This window comes from Epinephelus fuscoguttatus, linkage group LG21 (assembly GCF_011397635.1).
Source record: "Epinephelus fuscoguttatus linkage group LG21, E.fuscoguttatus.final_Chr_v1".
NCBI lineage: Eukaryota > Metazoa > Chordata > Actinopteri > Perciformes > Serranidae > Epinephelus > Epinephelus fuscoguttatus.
Genome location: NC_064772.1, coordinates 786741 through 799351, shown reverse-complemented (window position 1 = coordinate 799351; position 12611 = coordinate 786741). Strand labels below are relative to the sequence as shown.

At 41.7% G+C, this 12611-nt stretch overlaps 1 protein-coding gene across 5 annotated transcripts in view; it reads left to right on the top strand.

Annotated features, from left to right (window-relative positions):
* steap2 (STEAP family member 2, metalloreductase) overlaps positions 1-12611 on the top strand; it is a 247896-nt gene that overhangs the window by 102801 nt on the left and 132484 nt on the right. For all 5 annotated transcript variants that reach the window (XM_049565781.1, XM_049565776.1, XM_049565779.1 and 2 more), the window contains exon 2: positions 10754-11196. In XM_049565781.1, the coding sequence (XP_049421738.1) occupies positions 10809-11196 (388 nt within the window). In that variant the 5' untranslated portion in view covers positions 10754-10808. The remainder of the gene's footprint in view (positions 1-10753; positions 11197-12611) is intronic.

Sequence of the window (12611 nt, the reverse complement as noted above, 5' to 3'; positions counted from 1 at the left end):
CCACCAGTTAGGGCTTACATGGATGACATGACACTGGTGACCACAACAATGCCATGTACAAAGAGGCTACTAGAGAAGGTAAATAAGAACCTCAAGTGGGCCAGCATGAAGATCAAGCCTAGTAAATCTAGAAGCATCTTGATACATAGAGGGAAGTTAAGCGATAGGAAGTTTGTCATGGATGATGAGGAAATCCCAACAATTGGGGAAAAGTCAGTAAGGAGCTTAGGTAGGTGGTACAATGTGGAGTTGAATGATGAGGAACAGGTGGTGAAATTTAGAAAAGATGTGGCAGAAGGATTGGATAGAATAGATAAATCAGAACTTCCAGGAAAGTTGAAGTTGTGGTGTTTGCAATTTGGGCTATATCCTAGGTTAATGTGGCCATTGTCAATTTATGAAATTCCAATGTCCGTTGTGGAGAGAATTGAAAGGTCAGTTAGCTCCTATATGCCTAAGTAGTGTTGCATTGTTGCATATTTCATGAATATATACATACATGTCATAGGAAGGATCTCTCCCTTGGATGAGGTCGGCGTCATCTCCACTGTCGGCAGAATCCGGACCAGATGAGTGGACTGAATCTTCATCCGACGCTGTAATTAGCTTAAAAGCTCTGCGCTGGGAGAAAAGCCATTTCGCGCGTCCGGGTTGTTGCGGTTCCATAAATATATGTGTGCGAGTGTGTGGTGAGCATCTGGTGTGTGTGTGTGTGTGTGTGTGTGTGTCTGTATTGTTGTGAAAGAGTAAAATACAAAATGAGAGCGAGTGTGTGACTGCAAGCTGAGAGAAATATTTACCGCGGAAGACAGAGAGGAATTTCCTGGGAAATGATGTCACTCCTTGTTGCCGCGGGTAGTGTTGCGAGAAAGACACACAAGAAAATAACGTGACAGTTCATGCTCACAACGTGATGACGTTTAGTCCAACATAGGAAGTGCTGTGAATACCCGCGATCAGGATTATAATGTTTTTGTTAGCGCTTTTTACTGTTTTTCTACAAACCTGTCAGTGCAAGGAAACAGCACTCTGGGACATGATGAATGCATGGTAAGTTAGAGTAAGGTTTTAAATGCAAAAAGAATTATTGCTCTATCTTATTTGGTAGCAATTCTACCGGCATTTAAAAATCAATATGCAAATGGGATCGCGGGCGCTTCCGCTGGTTTTAAAGGGTTAAAGCATATTTTGTCAGGCTGTAAAGTTAGCTTGTCACAAGGCCGATATACTTGGCGACATAACCAGGTGTTGAAATGTTTAGCTGCAGGCATCGAAGGGAAACAAAGACAGGTGAATTCAGAAGGTGTTAAGGATAGGAGTTTAGTAATTCAGTTTGTCCGTGAGGGAGAGAAATACAGAAGGGATAAGTTAGTAAGGAGGCAAAGGTGTGGCCGCCTAGAAGGTGCTTGTGATTGGGAAATGCAAGTAGATTTAGGGGGAAAGCTTGTTGTTCCCCAGGAAATAGTTTGTATCGATCAGAGGCCTGACATAGTGTTGTGGTCAGTGAGTCAACGAATAGATTATTTCATTGAGCTGACAGTTCCTTGGGAAGACTCAGTGGAAGACGCCTATGGAAAAAAAAAGCTTAAGTATGCAGACTTAGGAGCAGAAGCTGAGCAGCAAGGGTGGAAAACTAGGATTCATCCAGTGAAAGTGGGGTGTAGGGGATTCACAGCAGGATCAGCTGATCAGATAGATGTAGTCAGTGGATTTGGATGAAGAGGAATAATCTCAGTTGGGGGCCAGCAGGGGGAACTACTAGGCAGTAGTGTTGTCACGGTAACAAAAATTGGGACCCACGGTATGATACTAGTGCAAGTATCACAGTTCTGAGTAGTATCACATTACCACAGCAAAAATTAGGCATATGTGCCTTTTGTCATTTATAAAAAGATAAATCACTTTTCCATAATACATCAATGATATTTCAATGGAATAAATTGCTTACTGACTTATTCATACTTAAAAAACAGCATCAATAAGTGATTAACATAGGGGGGGATCAAAATAAAATAATTAAAAAAAATAAAAATCAACCAAAAATCAACCAGCCACCCTCATCCCCTGACAAGTTAAGAACAGTCCATTAAGTGCAGTGAGGTTTGTGGACCGTTACCTGCCACAAAGAGAGAAATGTGAATGGCTTGTTTCTCCTCCTTCATGTCACATACCTGTGTGCCGCCATGGCTCGGCTGATCAGGTACTACTAGGCAGTCGTGACACCAACAAAGAGGAAATTATTGGACCTGGAGCCGGGCATCTCGGTCGCCGGTAAACCATGTTATCTTCCGGTGGTGTTCCGCCATATACCTGTCTGTGACCCCTGTTCAACCCACAACTGGCAGGATTCGCTTTTCGTTTCTGCTGCTGGTTTAAGTCTGTACTCACACAGCATGCTCCTGAATAATTTCTTTTGCTTGTACAAAACTATTTTTAGTCGCAAATGCGAGTAAAATGCTTGCACCGTAGAGCTCTGTGGAAAACAATTCCATGTAGCATATATAAACAAATCTAGCCTACAAGTAAAAAGAAATAAATAATAACTTTCACTGCTCAAAAATACTCAGTAGCTCAGCTAATACCTGAAATATCACTGGAAAACAAACCATTGCAGCAGCATATTGAGTGCCAGGTGGCCAGCACATGCTGTTATTGGCCAGTGCGTACCGTTATTGGACGGCACATAGACACTCACCCTCTTGCGATTGGACTTTGAACTTATCCCACAGTAGGCCTAGTGGTACCCTGAGGTACTGTAGTACTACGGCACTCCAACATTATGGTATCATATGGTGTTTAAGTACCGCGGTCTACCGTTGGTACCAGTATACCATGCAACACTACTAGGCAGGGTACATAACTCCTTGAGATCAGGTGGAGAGATCCAGCAATCAGTCCTCTCAGGAGAAAATCCAGGAAGGGGAAGGTTATTTAAGTGTGGGAGTGGCCTATTTAAATCCCTTTTGTTTGAGACCATGCTGCAAGGTGAGTGTTTGCTGATTCTGTGAATTAATCTTTTCTATCCCCTTTAACTTTAGCTTTAGCTGGAGCTTGCATGAACGGAGCCTGGGTTTGTTGAAGGTGGCAGTGCTGTTTGGGCTGAGAAAGCCTGTGGGTTTATCTTCTCTATCTCCCTTAACTTTAGCTCATATTGGAGTTATGATATGTAACATGTGAAATAGGGTATGGTGAATGTGCTAGGAAAGGTAGTATCGGCACGGCCACTACCTGGAGCTCGCATCAACGGAGCCTGGGTTTGTTGAAGGTGGCAGTGCTGTTTGGGCTGAGAAAGCTATGTGTAATGTAAGGTAAAGGAGGTTGTTGGGTCGGTGCGGGGAGCAGTGAGGGCTGGCATTAGGGGAGTGTCTCTGGGATGCCAGAGATCACTGTTTAGCCTCCTGGAGGTGTTGTGGGACCAACTAGATGAAATGCTGGTGAAAGGAGGTTCCTGCCTGATGACCCCAAAGACGTGTTAGTTATCACTGCTCACTGGTCTGTATAGTTAAGCCTTGCCATAATAGCTTATCATAGGGCTTAGGAGGTTATTCACTGAGCGCTGATCCTTTATCTAGAGTACAAATTTCTTGTGTTTATTTGAACAAAAATGAAACAAATTTCAATTTGCTGTCTGATACTCCCACCCCCTGCAGGTATTATGGAATGGTGCTGTTGGGAACATAGTTTTAGGTCTCACGTGATCACGTCGTGATCAACACATTAGGGCATGACACGGAGGCACCAATTATGTTGGGGTCAATTGGCTATCGGAAATAATTAATAATTATTAATAATTATTAATAATTATGTTAAATAATGTGACTTAATTAATATTAAATCACCTTGTGGGGCACCATTCCCAGAAAGGGAAAATGATAGCCAGTTAAAGATATCAGTCTCATAAAATACGCTAAACTATTAATTTGGAGTTTTGATTAATAATTAAATTAATGACAACAACCAAAATTAACAGTAACGCCTGAAGGATTTCGGAGTTCTTGATGCAGCAGAGGTTGACTATTCATTCACTCTTGTGCAACATTAAACAGACAGCAGGTATGATTCCAAGTTTCAGTTCCAGTTTGGCCTACAAAACAAAATGGCTGACAACAGAGAACTACAAAATGGCCGAATCAAAGTTGGCTTCAGGTCAGGGGAGGTGTTTGTCTGACTGTGTGGTCAGGACAAAGACAAAGGAAAAGAAGCGGGAACTTTGAGATGCCTGGTTGGGTGTAGCTTTGTTGAAAGCCTATTTGTTAATGAGTCTATGTCAATGTGATTTGTGTTGCAAACAGTCTAGATTAGTGCAGAGATTGTTTAGTTGTGTGCAAGAATCTGTTTGTGAACAGTATTAGCAAACTAAACACTTAGCTTTGGTGAAGCCAACTAATCAATGACCTAACTGCAAACAATCACAACAATAACTCAATGACAGCATTAAACCACATACAACAAGTTAAACAGTCTTGCTTAGCCTGTAAAGCTGTGATAAAGCTATTCCTAGTTGTTACTTTACCTATCCTTGAGTGGATGGGAGAAAGAGTCACTTGGTGGTGTACTGCTTTGTTAGCCGGCAAAAGAAGGCTGGGAAGAGCTGTGGTTCTAGCTGCAGTCTTTGCTGTGTCCTTGTTCCCAAGGTTCTGATCCGAGGAAACCAGTCGCTCGGGGTCCTTGCAGAGTTAGACGCTGGGCACTAACTCACTTCGTTCCTAGTTGCTGGAAAGCTAGTTGCAAACCTTGAGCTTGCAAGTCTAATTTCTCTGGTTCAGGTTTGCCTCAGCCTTGAGTGTGGGCAAGTCATGGTCCAGGAAAAAGAGTCTATAAGCAATTGCCCCACCTTTGATGGTTCAGGGCAAGGAGCAAGGGCCTGAACATCTGGGCTGTTCCAGGCCCAGCAGGAAAAAGGTGTGGGCTGCTCCACAGTTCCAGAGTAAGAGAGAGATTTGTCTGAAGGGAGCAGACCTTCTACAGTTGCTTGTGACATCGCAGAGTCAAATGTCACTGTAAAAGTCCTGTCCAATCAAGTTGTGAGACTTGTGTCTCACTGAGGTGTGAGGTGAGACATCCTGGAGATGGGTGTCAAATAGCTGTCTTTGTTTGGAGAACAAAGAGCATGCAGAGAAGGAAGCCTTTAAATGTCCAGTTTAGATTTTAACAAATGACAAATAATCTGTGGTCCTGTGAATCCCAACAGTGCGGTCCATCTGATAGAGGGGGTGAGATGCCCAATGCACAGAAATCAAAAGTCCTGCTAACAAGAGCAGGCAGCCAACACTCGAGAGAAGCCCAATAAGCCAGAATGCCTCATCAAAAATCAGGAGCTCCTAAAAGAAAAGACAGAGTACAGAGAGAACAAGAAAATGAAAGGAGCAGAGAGGTGATGAACAAATGTCTGGTAAAAAAAAAATTAAAATGTGAAGAGGCAGCAGGTATGACAGGCAGAGCTGATGGTGAGATGCCGACTAATGTCAGTGATAAAAACCTGCTGCATCGGCTCAGCTACAGTGAAGACATAGGTATCACATTAAACTAGAAGACATAAGGCATCCATTGGTACTAACCATGTCTTTCTGTCTTGACAGAAAAGGGGCCAAAAAATGCTCCAAAGTTACACTAAATTTTGGTGAGGGAAAAAGGAATATTGCCATTTTTCAAAATAGTGTTTTTTAAATATTTCTGCATACTGGGGTCCCTAAACAGTCCTGGCATTACATTAATTGGGTATAACTGGCAAACTGAGAGTTGACAACCATAAACTGTTGCCACTATTTTAGTCCTCCAAACAATTTGACCAAAATTTGAATAAATTAGCCTCAAGATTGAATAAATAAATGGAGAAAAAATTATATGTTCACTCCTCACTTGATCTTATGATTTAATTATGCTCCAAAAATCTTTACTAGTTAGACGTTTTGAGCATGTCAGCTCTTCATCAGGTCATCTTACATGTAATGTGTTTTTCACCCATATATGTAGACTCCCACTGGTGACCTCATAAATCATGGGTGGTCATTCACAAAAATATTTACACACATTATACTTAGGCTATTGTAAATGTCTACAATTGATCACTGATGATAACTATATCAAAAATATATTAGGCAACATCAGGTTAAAAAATAATACATATATCACATCAGGTGTTAACAATTATCAACTACAGAAAATGATGAATGGGGAAGTCCTCATTCATGCTTTTGGGGGACAGGGTATCCAAAGGCATGAATGAGGACTTCCCCATTCATCATTAAAACCCCATGTTTTCTCTCTTCCATCTTATGTAAGAGACTCCATGGATATGATAAACACTCTTAAAGGCATTGACAATGCTGATGGGGAGATTATCATGGTTACTCTGGTTGTTGAAAATTTATATACCTGTATCCCCCATGAAGATGGGCTTCAAGCACTCACCTACTTTCTAAATAAACGTGCCCCGCAGTCTTCAACCACCACACTGTGTCAGAGAATTGGCTGAACTAGTCCTCACTAGGAATTTTTTCATGTTTGAGAGTGATTATTTTCTCCAAGTGCGTGGCACGGCAATGGGGAGTCGGATGGCTCCTAATTATGCTGGTCTATTTATAGGTTTATTTGAACAAGACATGGTTTTTGGTTCCAACAATCCTTTCTTGTCCCACATTAAACTATGGCAACGTTATGTTGATGATATATTTTTATTGTGGATTGGAAGTGAACAAGATCTGAATGAATTCTTCCAATGGATCAATAGTTGTAATCAATCATTAAAATTCACAATGTCATTCAACAGGAGAGAAATTAATTATCTCGACATTTTGATTACAAGAGAGGAGACATGTTTCAAAACAATTGTATATAAAAAACCCATGGACAGAAATGTGCTATTAAGAGCCGACAGTTTCCATCCACCTTCTTTAAAACAAAGCCTCCCCATCAGCCAACATAACCGCATTCGGAGACTGTGCAGTGAGGACGCGGACAATGAAGAACAAGCGGACCTTCTGGATATGTGCTTTAAAGAAAGAGGCTATCCGCAGGACTGGCTGAGACAAGCACGGGAAAGATTTAAGAATATAACACAAGGTCAGCGCCTGCAATCCACAAGGAATAACTCTTCCAACAACAGTCCTTTATGCATCCTACAATACATGACTCTAGGAAGGGAGTTTGAACAAGTTATAAAAAAATATTGGTATCTCCTGAGCAGTGATCCAAAGTTATCTACAACATTCAAAGACATGCCCAGAGTGGTATACAAATGCCCCTCTAACATCAGACAAATTGTGGTAAAATCAGATCTTCTCCCCCAAAGATAAGAAACTTTTTTTCAAACGTGTTCCAGATGGAAATTACAGATGTGCAAGTTGTGCACAGTGTAACTTCACCACGAAGAGCCACACTTTTACGCATCCCCTCACGGGGAAGCGTTTTGACATTAAAGGCATTATCACATGTGCCACTACTAATGTAGTATACTTGCTTAAATGTCCGTGTGGTTTGGGATATGTGGGGAACGAATCGAGCATTAAAAACACACATCGCAGAACACAGATGCAGCATACGCAATCAGGACCCCAAGAGTGCAGTGGCTATGCATTTTCTGCGGGCAAAACACAGCGTGGCATCCCTCACATACCAAGGATTTGAACACGTAAAATGTCCGAGACGAGGAGGAGACACAAACAGACTGTTGTTACAACGAGCATCCTTTTGGATTTTTACATTGGATACCCTGTCCCCCAAAGGCATGAATGAGGACTTCCCCATTCATCATTCCTGTAGTTGATAATTGTTAACACCTGATGTGATATATGTATTGTTTTTCAACCTGATGTTGCCTAATATATTTTTGATATAGTTATCATCAGAGATCAATTGTGTATGTTTACAATAGCCTAAGTATAATGTGTGTAATATTTTTGTGAATGACCACCCATGATTTATGAGGTCACCAGTGGGAGTCTACATATATACAGTACAGGCCAAAACTTTGCACACACCTTCTCATTCAATGCGATTCTTTATTTTCATGACTATTTACATTGTAGATTCTCACTGAAGGCATCAAAACTATGAATGAACACATGTGGAGTTATGTACTTAACAAAAAGGTGAAATAACTGAAAACATGTTTTATATTCTAGTTTCTTCAAAATAGCCACCCTTTGCTCTGATTACTGCTTTGCACACTCTTGGCATTCTCTCGATGAGCTTCAAGAGGTAGTCACCTGAAATGGTTTTCCAACAGTCTTGAAGGAGTTCCCAGAGGTGTTTAGCACTTGTTGGCCCCTTTGCCTTCACTCTGCGGTCCAGCTCACCCCAAACCATTGGGTTCAGGTCCGGTGACTGTGGAGGCCAGGTCATCTGCCGCAGCACTCCATCACTCTCCTTCTTGGTCAAATAGCCCTTACACAGCCTGGAGGTGTGTTTGGGGTCATTGTCCTGTTGAAAAATAAATGATCGTCCAACTAAACGTAAACCGGATGGGATGGCATGTCGCTGCAGGATGCTGTGGTAGCCATGCTGGTTCAGTGTGCCTTCAATTTTGAATAAATCCCCAACAGTGTCACCAGCAAAACACCCCCACACCATCACACCTCCTCCATGCTTCACAGTGGGAACCAGGCATGTGGAATCCATCCGTTCACCTTTTCTGCGTCTCACAAAGACACGGCGGTTGGAACCAAAGATCTCAAATTTGGACTCATCAGACCAAAGCACAGATTTCCACTGGTCTGATGTCCATTCCTTGTGTTTCTTGGCCCAAACAAATCTCTTCTGCTTGTTGCCTCTCCTTAGCATTGGTTTCCTAGCAGCTATTTGACCATGAAGGCCTGATTCGCGCAGTCTCCTCTTAACAGTTGTTCTAGAGGTGGGTCTACTGCTAGAACTCTGTGTGGCATTCATCTGGTCTCTGATCTGAGCTGCTGTTAACTTGCGATTTCTGAGGCTGGTGACTCGGATGAACTTATCCTCAGAAGCAGAGGTGACTCTTGGTCTTCCTCGGTCCTCATGTGTGCCAGTTTCGTTGTAGCGCTTGATGGTTTTTGCGACTCCACTTGGGGACACATTTAAAGTTTTTGCAATTTTCCGGACTGACTGACCTTCATTTCTTAAAGTAATGATGGCCACTCGTTTTTCTTTAGTTAGCTGATTGGTTCTTGCCATAATATGAATTTTAACAGTTGTCCAATAGGGCCGTCGGCTGTGTATTAACTTTACTTCTGCACAACACAACTGATGGTCCCAACCCCATTGATAAAGCAAGAAATTCCACTAATTAACCCTGATAAGGCACACCTGTGAAGTGGAAACCATTTCAGGTGACTACCTCTTGAAGCTCATGGAGAGAATGCCAAGAGTGTGCAAAGCAGTAATCAGAGCAAAGGGTGGCTATTTTGAAGAAACTAGAATATAAAACATGTTTTCAGTTATTTCACCTTTTTTTGTTAAGTACATAACTCCACATGTGTTCATTCATAGTTTTGATGCCTTCAGTGAGAATCTACAATGTAAATAATCATGAAAATAAAGAAAACTCATTGAATGAGAAGGTGTGTCCAAAGTTTTGGCCTGTACTGTAGGTGAAAAACACAATACTTGTAAGATGACCTGATGAAGAGCTGACACGCTCGAAACGTTGTCTAACTAGTAAAGATTTTTGGAGCATAATGAGAGTGTGCGGGCTTTTTCTCTCTTTTTTCTTAAGTTTTTCATTCAGCCCAGCACCCAAACTAAGTGATGTGCGTGTATTTCTATATCTCATGATTTAATGCCATGCAGTAATTTCTTCAGTCAATGTTTGATTTGACTTTTCTTAATCATTCACTGGAGGGCTTTTTTTTTCAGCCTAGGACACATATGTGACTACCTCTGCTTTTCAAAATATGAGGTTTTAACACAGATTGGATACAAAATACATGTGGAAACATGATCAATAGGATATTCAAAGGATGTATAGAATTTTGCATAGTGGTGTGTTGTATATGTTTGTTGTGCTTGTTATGAAGAAAAGGACCAAAATACATTAAAACAACATTAAACAAAGACAATATTATGGTTATCATAGTTTTAAAATGTATTAATGACAAAAGTACATGTGTGGTCTATTTTGTTCCTTGTGCAGTCATCTTGCCAATGATTTCTCATAACTCTTTGTCTCTGAAAAACCTTTGTTTGGTGAACTGCGTAGCCCAGACACTTAACCCCCTATCCCAACAAGAATCGGGAAAACCAGATCCCTAGACATGAACAGCATAATAGAGGGGTAAGGGCTAAGTGGTAGGGGCAAGGGGTGCATTGCAAGACTTCTCTGAGGGTTCTTGCCTAAGACAGTAAGGATTCTTCTTGATTTTACTGTATCATAACATTAAACTCAGTTAAACACAATTTAAAATGGATGAAATAACTGGTGATGTAACAGTTATAAATTTTAAGTTCTAGATTACGAGTGATGTCTAAGAGGTTACATCTTAATACATATAAATGTACATGTGCTATCTGCACCACTGAACACACTGGTAACAAGGTGTAGCTGTACCTGTAGCTGTCGTAGTTGCAGTAGTTAAAATCTGAGCATGTGTAGAGCTCATCGTAATTTGCTGAGATGTTTCATTTTAACATTTGTGCCACAGGAAAATAATTAATGGCTAAAGCTGATGCAGAGTCATTCTACTGTACCCCATGGGATGCCAAACATAAATGCCCAAGAAAACCAATTATTTAATTGTGCTTTAATCCTGCCCCTCTTTTCTTTTCCTCTTACCTCACTTAGACCCACTGAAATCCTCCTAAGCAGAAAACCACAGAAGAAGTGAGAGGAAAGAAAGATGGACTCTATCTCTATGATGGGCAGCAGGAGCCCTGTGTTCCTCACAGCCCCATCCTCCCACCACCTCCGACACACGCAGACCTGTTTCCTGCCCAATGGCACAAAGAGCCGAATTGGAGATGCAGAGACTGCCCATCTGCTTGCCCAGCCCACAGTGGCCATCCTGGGCTCAGGTGACTTCTCCAAGTGCCTGACCATCCGTCTGCTGCGATGTGGCTTCCATGTGGTGGTGGGAAGCCGCCATCCCAAACTGGTAGCCCAGTCATTTCCTCATGTGGTGGATGTGACCCACCATGAAGATGCTGTGGGGAAGGCCAGCATCGTTTTCCTGGCAATCCACCGTGAGCACTACTCTTTCCTGTGGGACCTCAAGCATCTACTGGAAGGTAGATAACAACATACATACACACTTAGGACACTACCAGTTCATTTTAACTGTCATTCATTTTAACATTTTCTCTTCATGTTTATCCTCTAGTCAAGTGACGACTCAAATGCATCACCATACAACATAACTTTAAGAATAGTAAAAGTAAACCTCATGTTCACAGTGATGACTGTAGCACATCTCAGTTTCTTCAAACTTATTTTTATATTGCACAAAACAGGAAAGCAGTGGCTGACTGACAGATAAGTATTTGTGTGTAAAAAGTAAAACATATTAAAGGGTCTTTTAAAGGGAAAATACAATGTAGTGTAAGGGCTCTGTATTGTTCCCAGTATAATGACAATAAAGGCACTTTGACTTGACTTTTGACTTTGACTTGACACACCAGGCCGACTGTTGGCTGTAAATCAATGTCGGGCCATGGGTAACCATATGCAGTGTGCTGCAACACTAGAACTATCAATCAAAAAATCAATTTTTTATTTTTTATTATACATGAAATCTTATGAATACATTTTCAGTGAAATGTAATCTGTCAGTTCAATCAATACGAGCATTTAATAATAATAACGATTATAATAATACATTTTATTTATAGAGCACTTTTTAAGGTACTCAAAGATGCTTTACATTGGTTAAAAAATCATGAGATAGAATACAACAAAATACACACAACATCATTCACACATTAAAAGCCGTTTTGAAAATATGTATTTTTAGTAATGATTTGAACTTGGAGAGGTCAGTGCAGTCTCGAATGTGTTTGGGGAGAGTGTTCCAGAGGGAGGGGGCAGCTATGGAGAAGACCCTGTCACCCCAGGTCCAGTGCTTGGTGCTGAGTGGTGGAGTCAGGAGGTTGGCATCAGAGGAGCGGAGGCTGTGGGAAGGAGTGTGGCGGTGGAGTAGGTTAGTGAGTTAGGAGGGGGCCTGGTTATGGAGGGCTTTATAGGTGAGGAGAAGGACTTTGTATTGGATGTGTTGTGGGACAGGGAGCCAGTGGAGGTTCTGAAGGACAGGGGTGATGTGATTGTGGGATCGGGAATGGGTGAGCAGACAGGCAGCAGAGTTCTGGATATACTGGAGTTTCTTCAGGAGCTTGGATGGTGTTCCGTAGAGAATGCTGTTGCAGTAGTCAATTCTGGATGTAATGAAGGCATGGATGAGAGTTTCAGCAGCAGTGGGGGAGAACGATGAGCGGAGATAAGCTATGTTTTTTAGGTGGAAGAAGGCAGTACTGGTAATGTGATTGATGTGTTTTTCAAATGAGAGGTTATTGTCGAAAATGATTCCGAGGTTGCAGATATGTGGAGAGGAATGCAGAGTGGAATTGTCAGTGGTGAGGCAGAAGTTGTGAGAGGTTTTGGTGAGGGATTTGGGACCGATGATGATCATGTCTGATTTTTCACAGTTCAG